Genomic DNA, 23,898 nt, shown 5'->3' with positions numbered 1-23,898 from the left:
CTCTGCTTGCATTCTTCCACTGGTTTATGTCAGGACTGAAAGGAGAACCGTTAAGGGCTGTGAGATGTCCACGACACACTTTACTCACACTTTCACTTTGGAATGGGTTCAAGAAATTTCCGCCCATTTCGCCGTCATCTCGCGGCGTTCCAGGGGGGTTGTTCATCCCCCCCATGTTGTTAGGAGAATTCTGGGGGAAAAAGAATCCTAGTTAATGACACCAAAAAAGGCAGAATCCAAAGTGTTCCATTTCAGAACTCGGCGTGAACAAGGTGCACCCACCTTTGGCAACCCATCCATGTCTCCAGACCCTGACGAAGAGAAAAGGTTAATTAAAGCCGACTTTAATCTACAACAAGACACTCGCTCTCTGCCTAAACTCACCAAGTGATCCGTTCATGTGATGTGGCTCCATGGCCCCCATGGCCCCCATAGGGCCATCAGGCCCTGGTCCCATTGGGAACTGGAGAGGATATTTGAAACTGTTGATTTACTGTTTCTCTAACCCTGATATCTGACAGAAAATTTACAACAAAGACCTGAACTTTCTGGGTTTATTTGTGACCATTCTTTAGGAAATGATGACTCACGTTGGGTCTGTTGCCTCCAGCTCCAATAGGATTCATCATTGTGTAGATGTTTTCACTGGAGTTAGTCGAGTCTGCAAATAAACACAAAAGAAATCAGTTGAACGTTACCAAGGTTTGGCCGTTTTTTAGCTTTAATCATGCAGTCACTTGTGATGAAATGTATAAAAGAAAAAGGGAAACACACAGAGGGAAGGGTTGATTATTAATAATAAGTAAGGAAAGGGTGTTAATATTTGAGAAATAATACATGATGGGGACGCACCACCTGGGCTGGGCATGATGGGAGTTCCAGGAGGACCTCCTCCGCCTGGGGGACCCTAAAAAAGAAGAAAAAAGTTTAGAATTTGTACATTGTTTTGTGGAAAAGAAAGAAGATTTGTCAGATCGACACTCACCACATAGTTTCCTGGAGACGAGGAAGAGTAGGCTATCTGCAGTGGGGAAGAGAAAACACAATAGTGAAATCTTTCGGACATGGTTTAGGTCAAAACCAAATGTTTGGATAGGAACTGAACAAGATATGACAATTGGATTTCATCGGCTCTTGTGAAACTATAAACATTTGTCCAGAACCTGCTGAGTTTGAGTTAAGCGTGAAGGCAAAAGCTTCTGACTTACAGAGTTAGCATTAGGGCCCGGCCAAGGCCCCCTTCCTCCAGGACCCCTGAGGAACAGACAGAGACGGGACGTCAGAAAAAAGGAGGGAAAAGAGTACAGGAAGGAATGTTAAGGTAAGGAGGTCACACATCCATTTCACAAAACGGAAAAACCTTTAAAGAATCTTTTACATTTTTAGGATTTGTATTCTTCCATCAAAAGCAACATAGAAAAGAAGAAATGGAAAATGCATCCAAGAAAACAACCTACATGTTCATTCCTGGCATGGGACCACCCATGGAATTGGGAGGAGGCCTCATGCCACCATAATTCTGAGGGAAAGACAAGGACATGTTAGAGAATGGACCAAAAAAGACAAACCTCCTTTATGACCCATCATTTGTTAGCCTGACACAGAGAAAAGCCCCAAACTTTGTAAAACAGGAAGCAGGAGAAGCTTTGGGTTTTATCCGACTTGTGGCATAAACAAGAGAACGTGTCCAACTAATTATTCCCAGGATGTTCTGGTTCTGTGTAGATGCAATCCAAGCCCAAATCATGACTCATCTACTTCAGTCATTACCCCTGTAGGAAGTATTGGTTCATTTTAATTATCCTAATATAAACAGTCCACAGATTTGGACTTCCAGAGTGCAATAAACCAAACTTTACTGAGGGGTTTTCTACTGGTCCGTACACACATGTGTGGGTTTTTGTTGGGTTCAACACAAACATCTGACGTGGTCCTCCTACCTGTGGGCCCATGGTCATCCCTCTGGGCGGGTTCATTCTCATTGGTCCAGCCATGTTGGGGTGAGCTGCAAGAACAGACAGGCCTGGAGTCACGCATCACAAGCTGGGAATCCTTTTGTCATGTCAGGAATTATGAGAAGCCAAAAACACGGCTTCAACTTCATTCCTTTAGTTTCCAGCCTTTGCAGCTCCAACAAACACATTCCCCTTGCTGAGCCAAACACCACCACAAATATTTCAGCCCGACGAGTTCAGTCTTGATGACAGAGAAAAATTAAAGTGCATTTGGGTTAAAGAAACCGCTAAAAATATTTTTAGAGATCAAGTCATTAAAAAAAAAAGCACTAAAATTGACTCCATCTTTAATCTTTGTCAAAATTTTAAAAAATCTAAGAGGAGAGTCACTTGTCCCCACATGAACTTTCACATGAAATGCATAATGTAATTCATGCAAAGTAGCTGAACTGCATGTCGACTGACTGAACCCTCAACGGTTCCACTTCTGCGCTGCCAACTTTCCAACCATTTACGTCCCGAAGGCGACCGCCCGTGAGGCTCGCCGCAGTCAGCTGACGGGCAAAGCCTCATGCCGCATCATCGTTTGCTAACCGCCACACAAATATGGAAATGACTGTCTAGCGTTTAATTAAGTAACCCTAAAGTGGAATCAGCTGATGATAGAACAAGAACATAGAAAATCCCAACGGTTTTCCTGACGGACGACGGTGTGGAACACAGTGACAAACAAAGTCATTGAGGACTTTCATCTCAGCGGTTTTGTATCTTTGAGGGAACTTGGGCAGCTGAGCTGTTAACCATTCACAAGTGGAAATCTGCATCAGAAGGAAACTTATTCCCGCTTTTACAAATATTTAAATGTCATGATAAACTCTGTATGCATGCAGCCTGTGTCCCACTGCAGGTTTTTCTTTACTTATTAACTGTTCTAATATGTTTGAACCTGTTCACAAGTACTGCATGAAAGTCGTATAAAAAGGTGTCAGACCTGTTTTTTTATGTAACTAACAAGGCTGCGAGTTAGTGTCGTCACAGCAACGTTTGTTTGAACCGAATACGTTTTTTTTCACGTTGTAAACAAGGTTGGATGTTGCAAATACGCTAACGGGGTGTCGCATTGTGTTTTAAGCGCGTTGCTAACAGTCAGTTATAATTTAATAGAATAACAGGTTAATTTTGCATTAATTCTACATATTCTGGTTCAAATTGTTAACAAATTTCTCTGTGGTTTTTCTCACCTGGCGGTCTTGTTGGGTCCAAACTGTTTGGCAGAAGGGGCTGAGAGCCTGGGATTCCCCCAGGAGGCTGTGGAGAGCAGACACAAGGAACCATCAAGACCCTGGCCTTCTGACAGACAAGGTGATTTGCTAAATTAAGAAGTGATCTGAAAGTTGACATACTTGATTTGGCATTCGGAGTGAGGGGCGTGGGCCGCCTGGATACCTTGGCGACATAAAAGGCTACAGAAGGGGCGGGATCAGAGACAGGACCATTTAGGTTATTGATAAATCCAAACGCTATGAAACAAGACAACACTAAGAATGGATGGATGGACACAGCGTGGATGAGGATGGAGGATGACAAAACTTTCCAAAGGAAAAACATTTCATTTTTGGGAGTTTTACGAGAAAAAAAAATTGAAGCAACACAATGAGAGGCTGAGGAAACACTGAGGGCGTGCGAGGGAGCGTTTCTTCACACAGCCTGGCTGCACAGCCCACCCGCTCTGGCTGTGGTGTAAGCTGACTCTGCCTGTGGCCTGCCTGGCATAGACCGAGACACCTAAAGCCAACGACACCGTTCAAAACCCTAACGGAAGCATGTCCACGCTCTCTTGCACACAAGAGGGAAACCAGAAACCACAAGAATGAAGGGCTGAGCTGCTGCAGTTAATGTGCGAAGGCTGGCTTTCCCTCCACACTGGCATCTATAGACACTGTTCTGAACTGATAGAGGGGAAAAACAGCTCCTTCAACGGTCACATACGAGCTGCACGTTTTGTAATTGTGAGCCTCTTCTCCCTTCTCTGCTTGCGGATAATGTGAGCACACTGCCGTTCCCGTGTGTTTTGTACATATATGTGACGTGTCTGTATCCTCTGTTTTATTCATGAGGCGCTGACACACGTAAGCAAAAGGAAAGAGCAGAGGTGTGTGCGTGTGTGTGAGTGTAGAGAGATGAGTATGCAACCCCCCCCCACAAGCTGCTCCAGGGGAGGGGCAAGGAGTGAATTATTCATCCCGCACAGGGACAGCCGATTTTCGGCTGTGAAGAGGAGCGGGCCCGGCTGCCTCTGGATGTGAATAAAAGGAGCTGGTGGCAGGAGGGGCGGAGCTCTGTAGGGAGTCAGCCAGAATGAGTTTAGAGCTCGCGGGGCTCAAGAGCATCAGCGAGTGTGCAGGTAGTGAGTGGGAAGAGTTAGTCGGTGAAGAAATGAGGGGAAAAGAGGGGTGTATGAGAGAAAGTGGTTGAGTCTTACCTGGCCATGGGGTCCCATCATGGGGTTGCTGGGGTTGTGTGAGGGGGGCTGTGCATGGGGGGACTGCTGAGAGCCAGGTGGTCCCTTTAAGAAAGAAGAGCGACATCAGAGAGGGGAGGGGGCAAAAATGTGGCTTTAAACCTGGAGGAGTCTCCCCCCCCCTCATAAAAATCATAACAAGGAGGAATCAGACGTGGAGGGGAGGGGTGTGCGTGTTTTTTTTTGTGTGCGTATAAACAAGAAAAGCTGGAAGGATGACCACTCCGGCAAATCCTCTAAATTATGAAGTGCAGGAAGGCACTAAAAGCATTTTCTCTGAACTACCACATGAGGGCAGTATTACCAAAGGCTCGCCACAGGAAATGGCACCAGTGGTAACCTCAAAATAAGATAGCCATGATGACCAAAAGAAAGAAAAAAAAATATTACTGTTAGTTTGAGGCTCTTCTCTTTCATAACTCGAACTCCCGCGGGCAAATTCGCTGATCCTACAAGCAGCCGACGTGCTGTTGCTGACATCTTACACCAGGACAAGAGGTTAACAACCCCTGATAAATAAGTTATTACGCAACAGACTCTTCTTGTGCTCCATCAATGTCAGTCTTCTCAGCGTTTTTCGGGTTTTCTCCCTTTCCCACTTGTCTGAAGTAAACAAAAGGCAGGAGCTTTGCAAAAGGCAAGTGGAATTTTCCACGTATTTTTCCAAGTCGTGCAGACCACCACAAAGGCAACACACTGATGACCAAAGAGAGGCTGGGAGTTTATGCTCTTCCATTTACAAAGAGAGGTTTGGGATTTGTTCGAATAAACAACACTGAACTTTTTTTGTCTGGAAATAATGCCTGAGTCCTGCGGGGAGGAATGCAGGACGGAGACATCAAGTCACTCCTCCACTGTTCAATACATGAACACTTGTCCGGTGAGTAAAGCATCGAATATCAGCACTTCCCCGGTAACACGTCCGTACAAAAGGTGAACTCAAGTTAGTCAATTAACCAATTAGCTGACCAACAGAAATTAAAGCAGCCACTTCCGATAATCGATTAATCATTAGGATCACTTCTTTAAGCAAAAGGACAATTTCCCTTGATGCAAAAGACGGGGTTAGGGTTTTGTTTTGTAGCAGTTTTTTTGCAGTCAAAACTCTTCATTTGTACCAACAGACCAAAGGTTTTGATCGCAAACGCTTAATGAACGCCGATCCACACTTGATGCTTCCCTACAGTTTATTCTTTGACATAGAAAAATCCAAAGCATAAGTTCAGACATGAATGTTTGTTTTGGATGAATTTACAAGGATTTCATAGATCTCAGTACAGGACATTTTTGGACCGACAGACAGTGTTCCCTCATTTATTAAGGGGGTTGCGCTCTAAATAATAATGGGTGAAATCTGCAAAGTGGAATTTAAGGTGTTTTAAGGCTGTAAAACTCTTCACTACACACTTTGTACACTTTTACCATCCAGACTGGAACATTTTCACACTTTTTGCTCTTGTTTAAACTCTCAAAATTCAAACCTTTTTAAAATATAAGTCCAGTATTATAGAATGAAAACAAAGACCCGAATGTGATCAGAGATTTATGTAACTGTGACAAGCTGAACGCATTCTGTACAGGAGACACGGCACGGAACAGTTTGACTGACAAGGACATTAGCCAATCAGGAGGCAGAACACAGTGCGCTGTTAAAAGAAATGCTTGCAAAATTGCACCAAAAAAAACAGCCAGACTGCGAAAGATGAACCACAATATAGCGAGAAACACTGTACTACACTATCTCTACAGTGCAACTACAATTTAAATGAATTAGCTAGCTGCGGTGGTTTGGCCAATGATTGTAAAAATGCTAGACCTTAGGTGTGGTCATGTGACCCACTGGGGTTAGTTAGTGCCGTGTTTATCGGCAGGTGTGCAACTTATATGTGATCTAGGTGTGTGTATCAGTATTTGCTACTTAAAATGAAGTAACGGTGAAGAAGTACTTCTCAGACAGAAGTCAACAGATTGAAGTTATTTGAAGTTATATAAAAAGTTAAGCTGACTTATTAGAATGTTCTTTATGCTATGGTTATCTTGATAATTCCTCACTAAAAGTCTACTAACTGTTCACTTGATAATTGTACTAATATACTAGATACTTCTTCAATTCCTCCTGTATTTTATAAAGCTAAAAGAGCATCCGTGTGTTATGGTAGAGAAGCATGCATATATTCAGTCTATTATTGTTATTTATTCCATTGTTATGATTTGCCTTTTAAAATGACAAGTACAACTCCAGAGCGACTTATAGTGAGAAAAATACAGGTAAGGTTTGAGCGTCACCTGTCAATATAATTAACAATTTTTTAAACTTTTTTTTTTAGGTCAATTATACCTCCATTGAGACTGTCTTATTTTTATCTAACGCAAAGCAGTGGATATTTAGTGAACTGCTAGCTCCAGATCCTTTTGTGCTTCACTACGGAAGTCAGACATCTGGCCAGTTGATTTAATCCTAAATTTAACAGAAAATTCCATGTGTGTATTTAAAAAAAAAAAGGCAATGACACACGTATTGACCAGTAATAAAAGTGAGTGAGTAAATTTAACTTTTCTCAAAATAATGCTGTATTTTTTGGTGTTTGTTTAGGACAAAGAGGATTCCAGAAAGCTCACTTCTAATGAGGAAAATGAACCATAACTGAAGCGACAAAAGCTTCCTTTTACAAAAAGGTGCCTTGAACATAACAGCTACACAAACACGCACTTGTCCAATCTCACTCCCCCAACAATGTTAAAAATAGCACTTCTCTGCGTCTCCCGCCACCCTTCTTCCCTTTGCTTATTCACAGTCGTCCTCTCACTTGTGCCCCCAGCCACCACCAAACCAGCAAACAATGGGCTGCTTTGGTAGCCACAGAAACCCACACTGGTCCATGAATGGTTATAATAAGCTCTCCCTCTCTCCGTTCCTGGCTTCCTTGGTGTAGCTCGGTTCTTCGCTGCCGCTCTTGGCTGCCACCTTATCAAACCACCTGCCAAATGCCACTGCTGTCCATCACACCACTGCCTCATCGAGGATGTGCGATTATGCAGAACAGTTTGTGGATATGTGCGCACATGCCTGTTTGTGTTTATGCATTTCTCCATGTGTGTTTGCTCCTCAGACAGCCGTCTCCCACACTGAAACCTTTCCTTCACAGAGCCGGGACAGGTCACAGACAGACGGAGATGGAGGGGTGGAGGAGAGGATGAAGACAGGATGGCTGAATCACAAACGGGTTGAGGTGCAGCCCGGTATGAGCCAAGCCGCAGATGAATGACAGCGAGCCTCGGTGGCTCCGGTGGGTGACAATACATAGTGTTTGGAAAAAGAGAGAAATCCAAATGGGCCCTGTTGTGTTGCCTCACCCCATCTTTTATACATATTTGTTGGATTTTTCATCTTATATATATATATTTTTATATATATATATTTATATATATATATATATATATATATATATATATATATATATATATATATATATATATATATATATATATATATATATATATATATATATATATATATATATATATATATATATCGCCAAAACTAATTACCATTTCTCTGTCACGTAATTGTCATTTACTATTAAATATTGATAACAGTATGAAGTCTGATCTAGAAAATATTATTTTTATACTACATAGCTAAAATGCACTATTTGATATGTTCAGTACTTTCAATTAGACATGAAAAAGGTGTAAAAAGAAAATGTAAAAAATACCAATGAGACAGGAAGCTAAAGAACCAGCATCTAAACATACCAAATTTTAGAATAATGAAAGGCAATAAAGATGTTGTATTAATAAATCTTACAGGAAAACATGATACTTAATAAAACCATTTTTTACCAATACTTTCATATCAATACAAAAAACTTTCCTGTAACAACTTTCTTTTTATAAATTGGATAAATGATGTATCAAAAAAAATTGCTGGTTTATACTGTAAAGAATAATAATAATTGTTATTATTTTGTATTGAAAAAGTCAGGAAAGATAAATTAGGTAGATAAATAAGCTATTGCTGACCATCTCACTAGAATATGATCCTTCAAAAGTCGATTTAAGAACAAAACTGGGAATCATTCACAAAACATTTATGAAATTCAAATTTTTGTGTCCCATATTAAATCTAAGACACCCTGGAAATACCCGAGGAGAGCCAATCAAATGCAGGATCAAGAAATAAAAAAGCCAAAGCGTGAAAGGAGCAGGGAGATACATGACAGAACAGGCAAAGCTTTTTAGCTCCAACAGGAAATGTCATTTGGCTAATTGTTTTTCATTCCTGGAATTATTCAGATCAGAAAGTGAGATAATATAATTTTAAGGACATTAAGTGCTTTTTATTTTATAAAGTAAGAAATTGAGAGGGAGGGTGAGAAGGTGACAGACAAATGACAAAAGAGAGATGAAATACCTGGAAGAAGCCTGGGGGCATGGGACCACCGGGCATGGCATCGTTGGGCGGCATGTTGCCCATCACCGGGCTGGGAGCTGCCGCTGCACTCTGAAACACAAAAACACAACCGTCAAAACCCACAAACGACTCACAGCTCTGCAGCTGAGTTGCACTCTTTGCACTGGCTGCCAAATTACTACAGGGGGCAGTGTGTGCATCTGCAATCATGACAAACCCCAGCACCCCTTTATTTAAAGTTTGAAAAGTATCTTCTAACTGTTAACTCCTCTCAGTAGAATACAGAGACTGCAAGAGAAGGACATTAGCCTCATCATTCTGCAGACAAGGGCAGGAGAGGAGAGCTTCCAGGAAAAATACCATCAAAATGTTATTCACATGCCCAGGGGGAGAGTCATTCATAAAGTTTCAGTAATGCGAAAGCTGTAAAGAGGACCGACTGCAACAGCGCTGTGATCAGAGCCAGTTAACGTGCTACTATGTGCTGCTGAGACATTTTTCTGAGCTACAGCGGGACAAAAACACCACTTCTCTGAGATATATTCACATTTTTTGATTCAGTTCCACTAGGATAGAGTTGTGGGGCTGCCGAAGGATGTACCTGGATTTTAACATTTGGATGAGTGTGTATTGAAATGTACTTTGACTTGCTTTCTAGTTTCTTTTAGGTCTTCTACCGTAATGAACAACTGATGGAAATCCTACCAAGAACTTGTAGAGATTTAATCTGCAGAAATCTTTAAACATTTGGTAATTTCTAACACAGAATTAGGACTTTGTTTAATCAAAATTGGAAACTTTCATAAAACAATAGGGTTTGGCTGTTTTTTGTTGTTTCTTTTGGTCAGCTAAGAACATGAAGTGATTTGACTCAGCATACCTTTCCAGTAACTCTTTCATGGTATTTCAAGGTTTTATACATAGTGATTTTATCTAAGCTCTGACCACGCCTCTTGCCTCAATCTACATTAAAATCTGGAATGCGGTTGCAAGCGTTTTACATCACTGCCTTCTTGGAAGACCAAACACTAAATCTACAGTGACAGTAGATTTTTCTCTAAAAATAATTTCCATCTAAAAAAGAAACAAATATATGTTTTTTGCCAACGTAAGCTGATTGTTCATGAAACTGCCCCTTAGCGTTATACTCCCACCACCATGTTTCCCTTTGCAGACCTGGTTTCTGTGGTTGATGGGTTTCCTCGGTTCATCACTAAACCAAAGCAGCTTCAGTTTGGAATCTCCTGCACCACATAAATGTTTTGACTCCAGTAGTCTTTCGTTTTTATTTAACTATTGTCTTTTTTTTTAATAAACTACTGACGCAACAGCTAAAATCCAAATGCAGGAGCCTGTCACGGGTGAAGCTTTCTTATTCCTCCCAATATTATCCTGTTTTTCTTTTTTACGCCAGCAAAAAGATGTTATGGAACGTCAGGTCAACTATTGGTGAATATTTTTTAGGAATTTCTTAATGAGATTTAAGTAAAACCACTTATTGCAAAAACTACTCCAGGTCTAAGGGTTAGGAGAAAAATGGTGCTAAATAGAAATTAAATTTACTAAGAAAATGCATTATTGATTGATAACATGTCAGAATCAATTTTCATTTAAAGCAATTTCTTGTCTTTCAGTTGTTTTTCACTGAAAAACACTGAATACTGTTATTCATAACCAAAATATGTGTAGGGAATAGTAATATAAAATAGGAAGGCATTTTATTATTTCTTTTAAGTTAAGTAATGTATATCAATTAGATAATCAAAGGGGTGAGAAAACCAGCCATAACAGGTCTACTATGTGACAATAGCTCTATGTTGGATGATAACAGAATAATATGAAAAAAAATTGTATCATAGATGGATTTCTTTTAACATTTAACAAGACTTATATGTTTTGGAAATTCCATTTTTTGTAAAATAAATGAGAGACGTATTAAAAAGCAGCTACTTTCTCAGTCCTAACACCACCAACATTTCAACATAAAAGAACGGAGAGCAATTAAACAACAAACTACAGCAGAAAGGCGGGAAACAGATCAGCCCGGGAGTTAGATATGATATAACAGTATTCTTAACAGGCATAGAAGGAATCCTTACATAAGCAAGCCAGAACAAACACACACCAACATCCAACTACGTGAACACAAATGCACACAGACACACAAGGGGTTGCATCACAGACTCATAAAGTGCAGCCTCTCAGTACTGAGAGACAGACAGAGGTCCGCAGGCTACAGGCCCGCACGGGGGGGGGGGGGGGGGGGGGGGGGGGGTAGACCCAGGGGGGAGGGAGTTGACCTGTGAACATCCAGCAACACTTAACCGACACGCTGCGCCCATGTGACACCTACTGAATCCTCGGATGGTGCTGCACAGAACCAAATCACATGCATGTAAACTAATACACTCATGCGCCCTTCTTCTTTCTGTAAGAATGCCCCCCCCCCTTATGCTAATTCTGCTTGTGAACACGAGCAGGCCACTGAGTCCCCAGGGAAGAAGCGGGGTCGGCTGCCTCTTTCTCTCCATCCTGATCTTTATCCCCCCCCCCCCCCCCCCTCCTTTTTACAGTTTTCCCTCCACCCACCACCTCCACCACACATACACACACCTTCCCTGTGCCCCAAACCTTCAGCACCCACCCCTCTTCCCTTCCCTCCTCCCTCAGTAGGGTGTCAGCAGCTTGCAGAAGCTGTTGCTATGGCGACAGGTCCTATCTGCACTCTGTCCCCCTGGCATCCCCCGCTCCAGGAGAGCAGAGAGAGAAAAAGAGAATAAGAAGAAGCTGGAGAGAGTGAGATGGAGAGTGAGTTAGAAGATACAGGAGTGAGGCAGAGGAGGAAAATAAAACGAGGAAGAAACAAAGAAAACTGTAAGAAAAGGAAAAAAAAAAAAAAAAAGAGAAAAAAATCTGTGTTTGCAAATTAATCCCCAGGTTGTGTTCTCGTTATGGACTATTACAGAAAATGTTCCTGCACATATATTGTCAAATGTGCCGATCTTGAGCGAGTGTGAACTGGAAAGTGCACAGACCGAGTCTGAATTGCCACCGGCAGAAAAGGAAGGTGGATTTACTATGCAGTTGTACTTTATTAAAATAAACTAGCCTTGGGAAATACAAAAGGAAGATCCAACGCTGCTGTATTTTTACATTATTGTAGGAAAGCGCAAACAGCACTGAGACATCGACCTTTTAATTTCAGCTCCTCACAATCAGCACCAGTTAAAGCTTTAGTCACATGCAGCCACATGGCGGTTGACCTGTACGGGTTTTTGGGTTGTCCGGGCTATGGAAGGTCGTGCAGTTCCCTTGTGGTGCATGCGGCCACCTTAAGGGATGTCAAAAAGATGAAATGTGCAATTGTCCTACATGTGGCAAGAGTATCAATAAGTATTTGTAAACATAATACAAGTATAACACACTTATGATGTCATAAGGGGTCCTAATGCCTCATTCAAGCCATTAGTGAGGTGCGAGCACTGGCTCCTTACCAACCACACACAAATGCTTTACGTACTGGATGTGCTGATGATATGTATATAGATGTCAGTGAGATGGGATGGATTGTTTAATTTTTCTAATTTCTAACAGCCAGGCTGCATGGAATGGGTTCAAAGAGCCCACATCTTCCCCTTGAACAGCCCAGTGGGCTCCCTGCACAGTGCGCCGGATTCAGGGGCTAGAAAAAGGGAAAAAATTGCCGGATTCAGGGGTAGAAAAAAGGAAAAATCGGTACGACACACCTGCATATCACCTACCCTTACGTGTTGTTTAAGCGTTCACTACAAACCTGATGCCCGTTGCATGCCCGCAATAAAAAAGAGCAAGGACAATTTTGCAACAGGCTGACAGATTGTCTACAATCTTAAAACTTCCTGTCGTCCACCTACAGGCCCCACAAAGATTTGCCCTTTTTTTTACCCGCAGACAGGCCGTATCCATCAATAAAGGCAGTTGTGACTAAGGTCTTCTACAAGAAATGACTGGATGTGAAGGAGTTTTGCTGAGCATTTCTGCTGGTAAATGGTCACTCCAAACACAGATAAACGGTGCTTAAAAACAGACTGTTTAATATATGGATAGACATATATTTATACCATGTAGAAGAGAAAGCAGCAAACAGAAAAAAATGTGTGGCATAATACACAGAAAAAGAGCTTTAATGCCTGTTATGTGAAAGTAAAAAAAAAAGAAAAGAAAGTTTTTCTTTCATTTAAGGCAGCTAAAAGTTCAACAAAACCCCAGGGACGTATTTTCAAACACCTTGGAATATTTACACACCGTTTTAGTCATAAACCATATTTTAATGGCCTTCCCTGCAGTTCTGCATAAACACCGTAGCACAACATTCAGGAGGCACACTCACACTGCAAAGGTTTTTAATACGACTTGGCTATCAATAACACACTATTTAGACTATGGGCTCAAACAGTATCGGTATGCAATTATGACAAAGAAAACATTGAGCCCAGATAACGAAGAGTAAACAGATGCCTTTTAGTCAAACCAGTGCAATAATACTTTTGTATATATATATTTTTCTTTCACAATTTGTCCCCACTTTTTTACTGTATTTCACAGGTATGCATGTGTGGAAGCTGCTGTGATGACAGATTGGACCATCTTGGATTCCAAGAGCTTATTTAGAGGTACAAATAGAGACTATGGTTCAGTTTGTGGACTGTGACCAACGAGAACTCTGACTAAAAAAATAAGTCCAGTCCGTGGGAGAATGCTTCTTCAAGATATGTATCAGTTTGTTAAGAAATAAATGTGATGATGCAGCATCACCTTCGAGGAGGTGGGTGGACATGAATTATGGCCAGAAACAGATAGGACAAGCATAAAGGTGTGATCATCATCATCAGACCCACCGGTTTGTCCTAGATCAATATAACAGCTGAACCTTGGTCTTTCTTGACATGGTCTGATAGGTGGGACAAATGAGGGTGACAGATAGTTTAACATACACTCTGAGAATTTGACAGTCACCTGTTCATCATAAGGCCACACCCCCATTGTGATTTGAAGGTCAAATATAAGACAAAATGATACGGTACCTAGAAATGTACCCTCAATGCAGCAGACTTGATAAATGTATCAAGCCACTAAGATGAATAAAAAAGGTTTTTATTGTCATTTCTGTAACAAAGTTAATCAATTTAAAATATTTGGACAGGATTGAGTGTCTAACAAGCAAGTTAGAGGTTATTTGGTGAGCTGCAGTCTAGTTAGGTTAGATTTTAAAGACCCATTCCAATGAAAATTGTGTTTTGGGGATTTTTAACGAGTTCTTGTAGCATTTTTCTGATGAGGGAGTACATATCTCAGGAAAATTAAGGTCAGAATTTAATTTTTTTGTAGGTATTTTTTATCCAAAAGGTTGTGAATGAGGAGCAGACGAAAAAAAGCTGCTTTAAAAAAAATTGTTATGTAGAAAATTCAATGGGTGGGCCACAAGCGCCCTGCTCTGCTCCATTCCGATGCAACCACTTACAGACAAATAGATGTCTATGTACGTCTTTGTTTTCCTCATCTGGGCTGGAATCTAGATCAAAACTGTATAGCTGAATAGCTCCAAAATTGCTACAGAGATAGTGTGTAAACAGATCGTTCTCAGCAACAGCAAGGGAAGAAGGGGTGACTTTACGCCAACCATCAAGCCCATCAGTCAGAAGTGAATTACTAATGAACTCATGCCACACTGCAGAAACTATGTCCTAGAAAGCAACACAGGATTTTTGCTAAAAACTTTATAATCATGATTTAAAGACCACTGGGAAAATAGATCAAAAAATGATCAGAGTGATTTAATCTAAAATATTTGGGGTCTCACCATGATTTATCCCAGTGCACAGCAATAAAGAAGCCTTTTTTTAGATTGCATAAATATTTATTTTGTTCACTAGTGAAAGGTAACAAAATACTATGGAATGTATTTGAGTATAATAGAAAAAAGATCCCTCTTCAATGGAAATTTGGAATTCCACCATATTTTTAGAGACACAAAAGCAGAGAAACTGTCAGATTTGGACAGAAGATTTAAATTTTGTTTTAGGCAAAGAAATTTAAGTAAATAAAATGAAACAACCAACTGTGTAAAAACTTCACTTTCTTTAACTTTTTGTCTCCTAGGGAAAAACAAAAAATAAATACCGGTAAACAGGATGCATTTGCTCTCCATCCTCACTATGAATAATCTATCAGGCAAGAAAAGGCTGAGGTTCTCATTGGGTGGTATAGCACTGTATGTAGATGGGCCATACAGAGCGGCATTGATCCATACCTCTCCATTTCCCTCTTCCCCCTCTCACCCGTAGGAGCTACCGGACAGATCAATAGTGCTCAACACATATTGACCTCCGCCTGATACCTTTCACAGGCATAAAGACAGAGACATAAACACTGGATGGAGAGAAGGGAGAGGCGTACTAATCTACATTCTGGTTCACACTGATATGTACCTCATCACTGTCTCCTTGACCTGCTGTCCTTAGCCCATAGAGAGGGAGGGAGACGAGAGAATGAAGGGGGGAGGGTAAAAAAAAAAAGAGTTGGATGGAGAGAGAAAAAAAACGCTGACTGTGGTGATCTGGCTAATTTATCAGCCCAGTCAAAACAGTATGTTTAGCTCGAGAGCAACAGGATATGGCTGATACTCTCACCATCGTGTCTGAGGAACAAGCGTTCTCTGCAAACCCAGCTGGCCCTCCAAACTCGCACAACAAAAAAGCCTGCGTACACTCCCACGGAAGCTGCTGCCAAGGTAGAAGGACTCAAGCAAACAGACGGACTTGTGCGCGCGCATGCAATGCCTGGCAGCACTAATATGAGCTGCAGACACAACATCCACTTAGCCAACACTTTGGAGACAACGCAAAGGGGCCAGAAACACAAAAACACAAAGTGAATGAGAACATCTGTGAGCCAGAGTATTGCTTTTACTCGAGGCAAAATTTAACTAAGCAACTGTGAAAGTTGAAGCTTAAAAAAGGTAGAAAAGCTACGTGGTAATCTGTTATCCTTAGAAAAGTTGCCTAAAGTATAGAAGAACAGTGTGCTTGATTTTCAGTTAATCCTGGAAGTGGAAAATAAACTCTGCACTACGCAGACTTTGACTGGAGAACAATGTCTAAAACTTTTATTTGTGCACATCCTGCCCTTTCGAGAACGCTAAACTTCACTAGACATCATTGAGTCGCAGCAGAAACGTTCGACCGTATTTTCCTTACTTAAACAGTGTTTTTCAACCAGTGTGCCGCGGCACACTAGTGTGCCGTGGGAGATGGTCAGGTGTGCTGTGGGAAATTGCCCTCATTAACTGATCTAAAAACATTTCCCATCTCCAGGATTTCAGCTCTTTGTTCATCCAAACAGGCCTTGATAAAACACTGAGTAGTTAGGAATATAAAAGATTGTAAAATACGTTTTTCTTTGCGTTTATTTTATTTTATTAAAGACACTTTGATAAGAATGACGGGACCGCGATTTAGCCGCAGCTTCAGCTGTAGTTTGGAAAAGTCCCGCCCCCATAACCGTCTCCACCAATCATTCTTGGGGGGCTTAATCACATGTCATCAGTCTGACCAATCAGAAGTGGTTAAAGTCGTCCCGATTTACCTCGTAAAGTCTCTCAGTTATAACAAAAATACAAGATAAAGCTCGTCTTTAGTGTTGTAGCTTTCCACAGAATCCGGTGTCAGACCGTGGAACAAGTGAACAAAACAATGAAGCTCTGAAAAGCGATATCCGGCCGTTTTATGCACTACATCTCCCATGATGCATTGGATTAAAGTGACGCAGCGCACAATGAGATCTGTTGTTAAACGTTTTATTACATCTTTTAGAAAAAAACAGCTGCAGCTTTCAGCTTTTTCTGCCACAATTATCTCAAAAATGCATGTGAGACTGTGGAGGGACTGTAGATCAATACAGACTATGAGTTTCTCCTTTTTTTTTTTTTTTTTGGATGCTGGTGTGCCGCGGGATTTTTTTCAAGTTTAAAGTGTGCCGTGGCTCAAAAAAGGTTGAAAAACACTGACTTAAGGCACACTTGAAAGCCTTTATTTTTTACAAACAAACAACAGTGGGACTTATCAGAGCTTTAATTATGGATTAATTCTGGTTGTTTTTACTGATGTTGAAGCGATTTTGAAATAAACAAAGCACTCTGTCAAAATGTCAGTCTGTTTTTTGTAAGTGTTGCTAACAAGTTGGGTGTTATTGTAAATACGCTAGCGCGGGTAACGTGTAGCGGTGTCGGACTGTGTTTTATTTTTTACAAGTTGTTGGGAGTTAGTGTAATTAAAGTAACATTTGTTTTAGGGGTATCAGTCTGTTTTTTTTAATTGTTAAAAACAAGGTTTGAGCCGAATCAGAATTCTTCACCTACCCCTCCAACTGAAGGGGCATTTGAAGGGGTAGGGGTGTCCAAAAGGGTAAGTTAAAGGGAAAATTATATTTAAATGTAAGAAAGGACTTTTTGTTTTTGAATGGTTTTTTAAAGTTATAAACCAATGTTGTGTATTTTCCAAGCCCAGGCAGGTACGCTCTAACGTAGCTCATTGGTGACTGTTGATGACGTTGTTGAGGGTTAGTGCCGTCCCCATCTCTCCGTTTGGAGGGCTAAATGTAGAAATAGGGAGAAGCCATTGGGGGTAGGGGAAGGATTCGGCCTTGGCGCTACAGGTATTGTGTAAACGCCAACCTGTAGAGCGTTACAAACAAGTTTTAGAAGTACCGTGAATGCAGTTAATAAAGTATGACTGACGACCATATCTCTGACTCTTGTAGTTTTGTATGCCTTCTATAAGACATAAGTCTGAAAATAGACCATTCGTTGACGATGAACCTTGTAATACGGTACGCCCTACAGTGGGAAAAAATAAGTTACTAGAAAGGAAAGAAAAAGCACAGTAAAGAAAACTGGCTTTTAAATAATGCGTCTTCATGTCCTCACTACACTACATTAACAAACAAGACACTTTATTTGCCCCTTTGTTATCTTTTCTCAACTCAAAATTACTACCTTTCATTCACGCACTCTGGTCCCACAGTCATTTATTGTTTTAAAAGTACATTTTACCATCATAAGCATCTCTTTTCAGAAAGGTAACTTTTGCTGCAAAATATACTAAGGTGCTAACTGCCACCAACACTTTCATTATGTTTAAAAACTGAACAAAAAAACGTTTTCAGCAGTTTGAATTTAATCATCTGAAGGTAGTGAAGAGCACAGCAAAAAAAAAAAAAAAAGATGTTGACAGAACTGTGTAAAATGCATTTACTGCATATGATTCAATCTGATAAAACTGTTTGCATGAGATTGCGTTACAGCGCATTTCAGTTCACCAAACATTCGATCATCTTTTTCTAAAATAAATTAAGACCTGTTTTTAACGGTTTCTGGAGAGCAAATTGGGCTGAAATAGGAAAGATATTGGTTTGACATTTGATCACCTAACTGCCCTTTCACAAAGTTTCCGTGTCTCTAGGGTTTTCTTCATGTTGTCGACACTGCTCTTTTCTCCCCTGTGCTACTAGGCACTGTGGGTAATGGCTAGATTAACCAATCAATCTTCTCTCAGGAACAAGGCTGGTAGTTGTGGTGTTGGTGGCGAGAAGGCTGGAAAGAGAAGAATGAGTCAGGAAGGAGATACCTCAAGATAGAAACGAAAAGACAAGGAAAGTTAGAGGAATTGAGCGAGCGATATTACTTCAAGTGAGATGAAGTAGTGGGTCTGAGTGTTGAGTAAAAGGAAAAACACAAGATATCGTAAATGAAATAAATAAATAAAGACTGGGCCAAAAAAATGGTGTGGAAAGAGGGGGAGGCAAGAGAGATGCAGATGTGGATGTGTCGCAGATGAACCACAAGCTGCAGGAAAACCTGACGTAAGGAGGTTGAAGCTGCACAAACTGGAAGAGAGGAGCAGGGGCAGAAAGAGAAAGAAATGTGGACCGTTTTATAAAGGGGAAGAGAGAGAAGACACTCAATACTTTGAAACAACATGCAGTACTTTGGCACCTCCCATTAGTTGTACTGCATTCTGCTTACAGAGATGTTTTTTAGTAAAACTTTAAACTAGTTAGGATTAGTGGATGTCTAGGCTTTCTGTGAGCCACAGTTTGCTTCTGATACTAATTTCAGTTCAATCCTTATTGTCCTTTGCTCGTTCAGACACTCAAATGTGATCATGGTTGCTTACAGCACAAAATGACATTTAACTCGAGTAATGAAGCAGATCAATTTTTGTAAATTATTTGAAGATCATAAGTACAAGAACTGGGCTGAAAGGAGTAAAACAAAGTAGAAAACGTCCAAAGAAAATCTGGACAGGAGTTACGAAAGATCTCTAAATAGATGACAGGAGCAGCTTGTTGGAAGTGAAATATAAAAAAGGAGTGAAGTCTGAATGTTTTGTAAATGTTATTCCTTTGTAAGTTCTTATGAGGGATCAAGTTCATTTGTTGACTTTTTCATTTTTCTAATATTTCTTTCAGCTGAAGTTATTGAAACTGAATTGATCAAAGAGCCCACCGCTTTTTACTCATACTTTTTTATGTTGTTGCTTTTTGTCAATTTTATTTTTACTACTAAAATTAAAAGACATTGCTTTTTGGTCAGAAAACATAACACATCTTCCTCTCACGTCCTTCACCCTTACTTACCCTTATATATATTTAAGTGTTCACTATGACCTTTTGCTCACAGCATACCAGCAGAAGAAAATGTGCATGAACATTCTCACTCCCTGCGCTCACCAAGCGGTCTACGACCTCGATATTCCGTGCAGGCCAACCAATATACCCAGTATATACACAGTATATACAGGTATGCCCATTTTTCACCCACAGACAGCCTAAATGTAGCTGTAAGGGCAGTTGTGACTAAGCCATAACTGTCAGAAAGGAAATTATTCACTTCTTTCCGATATTTTTATTTCAATTGTTTTAATCATCTTTGCTGGGATTACACAATTAAGCCGTTATGACTTTTGCAAATTCCACTGGAAACACACAAAGAAAAGTTTAATATAATGTTTGAACCCTCTCAGAGCCAAAGTCATTTTGGCAGTGGTACTAAAATGTTTAGATATTGCAAATTTGCAGCAATTGCCTGATAGGGCTAAATTCCTTTTTACAATGTTTTAGCTATTTTCTATAATAAAGCATGTTGTTCTACTGACTCTTCATTTCAATCTGGAAAACTTGTTTAGTTCCAAAATCTAGATAATACAGGATTCTGCTCAAAGTTTGTGTGGACATGAGTTGGGTCAGATCACTTTTTTAAACCACATTACTTAATGTGGTAAACAAGGCCAGCCTTGTGGAAGAGTGTCCGCCCTGTGACTGGTAGGTCGTTAGTTCAAATCCAGGCCGAGTCATACCAAAGACTCTAGAAATGGGACCCTTAACATTTAGCATTAAAGGGTTGGATTGGGGGGTTAGACCACCAAATGGTTCCCGAGCGCGGCTGTGTCTGCAGCTCACGCGCTCCCCCAGGAGATGAGTCAAATGCGGAGAACAAATTTCGCACACCTAGGTGTGTGACAGATAGAGGGACTTAATAGAGGTTTCTTCCATTAAAGCACAGATTCCATGAAATGTAAACTTTTAAAGCGGATTCAAAGCACTGCTGCCTAAAAATGTCATTTTATAATCACAACAGAGGTCTTTCATGTTTTGACAGAGAACATACCAGAAGTGAATGTTTGACTACACTTGGTAAACCTGATGTTTTAAAAACGTTCACAAACTTTTGGTTTTTTGTCATTTGATCACCTGAGCTAAAAAACAGAAATGAAGCTTAGCTTTTTCCCTGAAATCACATTTCTGAGGATGCACGTGAATGGCAGGTGTGAACAAGTCCTATGAACTCTCAACAATTTCATCAAACAGACCGTGAGCTGACATCTAACAGAAAAATGTCTAGAGTTAGGTTAAAAATGGATACAGGGTTATACAAGGATAATAAACACATTATAATTACAACCAAATTCAAAATCGAAAGTATTCTTTTGAAATTTCAAAAATATTTTTTTGATTGACCTAAACTAATTTAGGCTACATAATTTCCTAAGAAAACTTGAAGTGACCATTTTTTTACTGTGCTGTAATAGAAGAAAAAAACTAATGATCAGCATGATAAATGTGTTACGCTGACATATGAACAAAGGAATTTTTATTTAATATAATGGTCTCAATAATAAACAAAATATCAGTGAATATTCTATAAACCTTTTTTTAAGTTAGTGTATAAAGGGACAGTTGACCACAAAGGATACCTGTAAGGACTGTACAGAGAAAATAAGACAAAGAATTCCAATCAAATTACATTTTTTTAATTTAAATCCAGTGAAAACAATAAACTGAATAAATACTAACATGAATTTGCATGTTCTAATCCTAATTTATTCCAAATCTTCCAGTTTGTTTAACAGCTAAAGTCACAACCTTTGCTTTTCAGATTTTACAAGGGTGAAAACAAGGATCTTGGACAGTAAAACCTTTACTTTGTGTCAATAACGTCATGATGTTGCTTTAATGTTGCTGTGTAATCTAACAATCCTCACACGACTAACTCTCTAGCGGTGAAATTTCCGTTTTCTTCTGATGTCGGCTCATTCTTTTGAAACTGGCAGATGAGACCTGTGCTCTGAAACGAGCCTCGGGGGGCTGGAGCCAAAATTAAACCCGTCCCGTCTCCTTTGCTTTATCACCACTAAGAGCAGGCAGCATGCAACCATGTCGCACGCCCATCTACATTTGTACACAGGGTTAACTGGAAGGAGGGTGGAGGAGCCCATCCACCGTCCTGTGGGTCGCTTGCCAAAGATGCCCCCTATCCAAACACACACATACATGCGCGCACACACATGCACAAATCCCTGGCTTAGCCTCGGCCCAGTGCTGGATTACCGGATTAGAACTCTATTCCATTATCTCCCCACACTATACAGGACACACACACATGCACACACAATGACACACTGTTTTGGCCAGAGACGACAGGCTGAAGACAGACGCAAAAGTCAATCAAAACAGACGACATTTACACGAAAGAGAATACAGTAGCACTTGGAAGAAGAAAAACATCCGAACAATATTGCTGTTAAGATCTCTTAAGTAAAAATGCAAACGTGTGACAGCAAACAACCAGCTTTCATGTAGAACACTGGAAATGCAACTGACACCAACCTTCAAACACAAGAAAACACGTGTTTTCTCTTCGGTAGTTAATAATCACTCACAGTTACACACACACAACCAACTACTGTGACAATTTTGCGTGATCACAGAGCTGCAACGAAGCTTGAATTAAGGTTCTACCGTTTTATTGCTAACACGTAAGCAAAGAGCTGCTTTTGTAGCATCAAGTTCATCAAAGTCCTCCTTCTAAGTGCAAATCTAAGATCACCTGTTTTGCACCAGGTCATAGCAAATTGCACTAAGATCATTTAATAACAAAGGAACTATACTAGCACGTTTTGAAAGTTTAAAATAGGGCTGCACAATATGAGGAAAACTTGTGATGTGCGATATTAGTGATCAAAATTGCAATGACAATATGACTTCCGATAAATAAACAAGAACCAAAAAAAAAACTAATACATTATTCCTATTTTACTGCAACAGTTTTTAAAGAAAAATAAAAGCCAACATAAATTAAAAAAGAATTAAGTTATTTCGATAGGAGACGGGTAAGAACTTGTGTGTCAGGGAAGCACACCAAATAACAATTATCTACTTTTCTGGTAGCACTGACCAAAACTAATATGGACAACAATTAAGAACAATGCAAGTTTAATGCATTTGTTGTCAAAGTTGTCTATGCATGTGTGTAAACATTTGAGGTAACCATTTCTCTCGGTTTACAGTCTTTTGCGATATGCATATCGCACGAGTTGATATCACAATGTTGATATATTTCCGATTTATTGTATTCTAAATCATTCTCATTATATTTAGAGCTTTCTTAACTGCTTCATTAAAATAACTTATGTAATGATTTTTTTTTATTTTTGATGCAATCATTGTACGCAGAATCCAGTTCTGAATGTGTGGAGAAAAAAATTAAAAAATGAATACATTATGTATTTACCATGTGTGCTACAAGGTGCCTAACGGCGTTCTAACCTTTTATTTTACCTTTGTCTAAACTTGTAAACTTTAAAAATAGTAGCCAAAAAAGAAAGACCAAAAGATTTTTGCGAATCCATTACTTGATGGATGTTTATTGAAAAAACAAACTAACTACACTCCATCCCAAGTATCATCAATAAAGCAGCCAAAATATGAACCACAGATCAACATAATTGTTCACTTTATCCACTGTAACCTCAGTGATTGAGAAATGCCAGAATGAATACATGCCATTCATAAAAGAGAACATTGCAAAAGTGTAATGTGATTTTAATCTGAATTGTATTGTACATGTGTACCTATTAAAATATTCAGTTGTGTAAGTCTAACCTCCTGGTTTCCACCTCCAGACTAAATTAGGCACAAGATTTGTGTGTAAAAAGGTGAGATCAAAATAATCCATGTAAGCAGAAAATGTCGTCACTTACATAGTCATGGAAGGCCTTTGCCTCACTGGAGTGTTCACATGTCTCCCTCCGGTCTGGAGCTGCACAGTACAAATCCCAGAATACACTAAAATGAAGAGAGGAAGAAGAGGTCAGAGGTTGCCAAACAGAGCAATACAAGCACATGTGTAACAGCTATTCATAACCCATTCACACACTCTCGCCATCTCCCTGGCACTTCAAAACCACCTCTTATACACTTGAGCATCTTGGTAAGAGAGGCACAATGCCAGTGTCACCCCCTCAATCAACCTCTCACTCACTCAAACATACACAACACACACCCAGATCTCCCCATATCACATCCAGTTTTAGGACTCACACTATCACTGTCACACTCACAAGCAAAGGAATCAAAAGTCTCTCTCAACTTAAGGACACTCTACAAACAATGCTAAACAGAATCTCTAACTC

General features: G+C 40.1%; 1 protein-coding gene and 1 long non-coding RNA gene across 4 annotated transcripts in view; one reads left to right on the top strand and one right to left on the bottom strand.

Annotated features, from left to right (window-relative positions):
- zgc:110158 (single-stranded DNA-binding protein 3) overlaps positions 1-23,898 on the bottom strand; it is a 46,326-nt gene that overhangs the window by 4,515 nt on the left and 17,913 nt on the right. Inside the window, exons 4-17 of one of the 3 annotated variants that reach the window (XM_004082214.4) lie at positions 23,467-23,551; positions 8,891-8,980; positions 4,438-4,521; positions 3,359-3,418; positions 3,197-3,263; positions 1,941-2,005; positions 1,458-1,519; positions 1,209-1,254; positions 986-1,021; positions 853-907; positions 591-661; positions 385-463; positions 283-311; positions 89-190 (exon numbers count right to left, since the gene is read on the bottom strand). In XM_004082214.4, the coding sequence (XP_004082262.1) occupies positions 89-190; positions 283-311; positions 385-463; positions 591-661; positions 853-907; positions 986-1,021; positions 1,209-1,254; positions 1,458-1,519; positions 1,941-2,005; positions 3,197-3,263; positions 3,359-3,418; positions 4,438-4,521; positions 8,891-8,980; positions 23,467-23,551 (931 nt within the window). The remainder of the gene's footprint in view (positions 1-88; positions 191-282; positions 312-384; positions 464-590; positions 662-852; positions 908-985; positions 1,022-1,208; positions 1,255-1,457; positions 1,520-1,940; positions 2,006-3,196; positions 3,264-3,358; positions 3,419-4,437; positions 4,522-8,890; positions 8,981-23,466; positions 23,552-23,898) is intronic. The other 2 variants (XM_011490266.3, XM_020713708.3) reach the window with 2 other exon arrangements.
- Positions 5,226-7,707, top strand: LOC144989067 (uncharacterized). The gene is made up of 3 exons (XR_013653213.1): positions 5,226-5,356; positions 7,070-7,152; positions 7,587-7,707. It is a non-coding gene; the product is annotated as an uncharacterized LOC144989067 (long non-coding RNA).

This window comes from Oryzias latipes, chromosome 22 (genome assembly GCF_053564925.1).
Source record: "Oryzias latipes strain Hd-rR chromosome 22, Olatipes_Hd-rR_3.1".
Taxonomy (NCBI): Eukaryota; Metazoa; Chordata; class Actinopteri; order Beloniformes; family Adrianichthyidae; genus Oryzias; species Oryzias latipes.
This window is presented reverse-complemented; position numbering and strand designations above follow the sequence as displayed.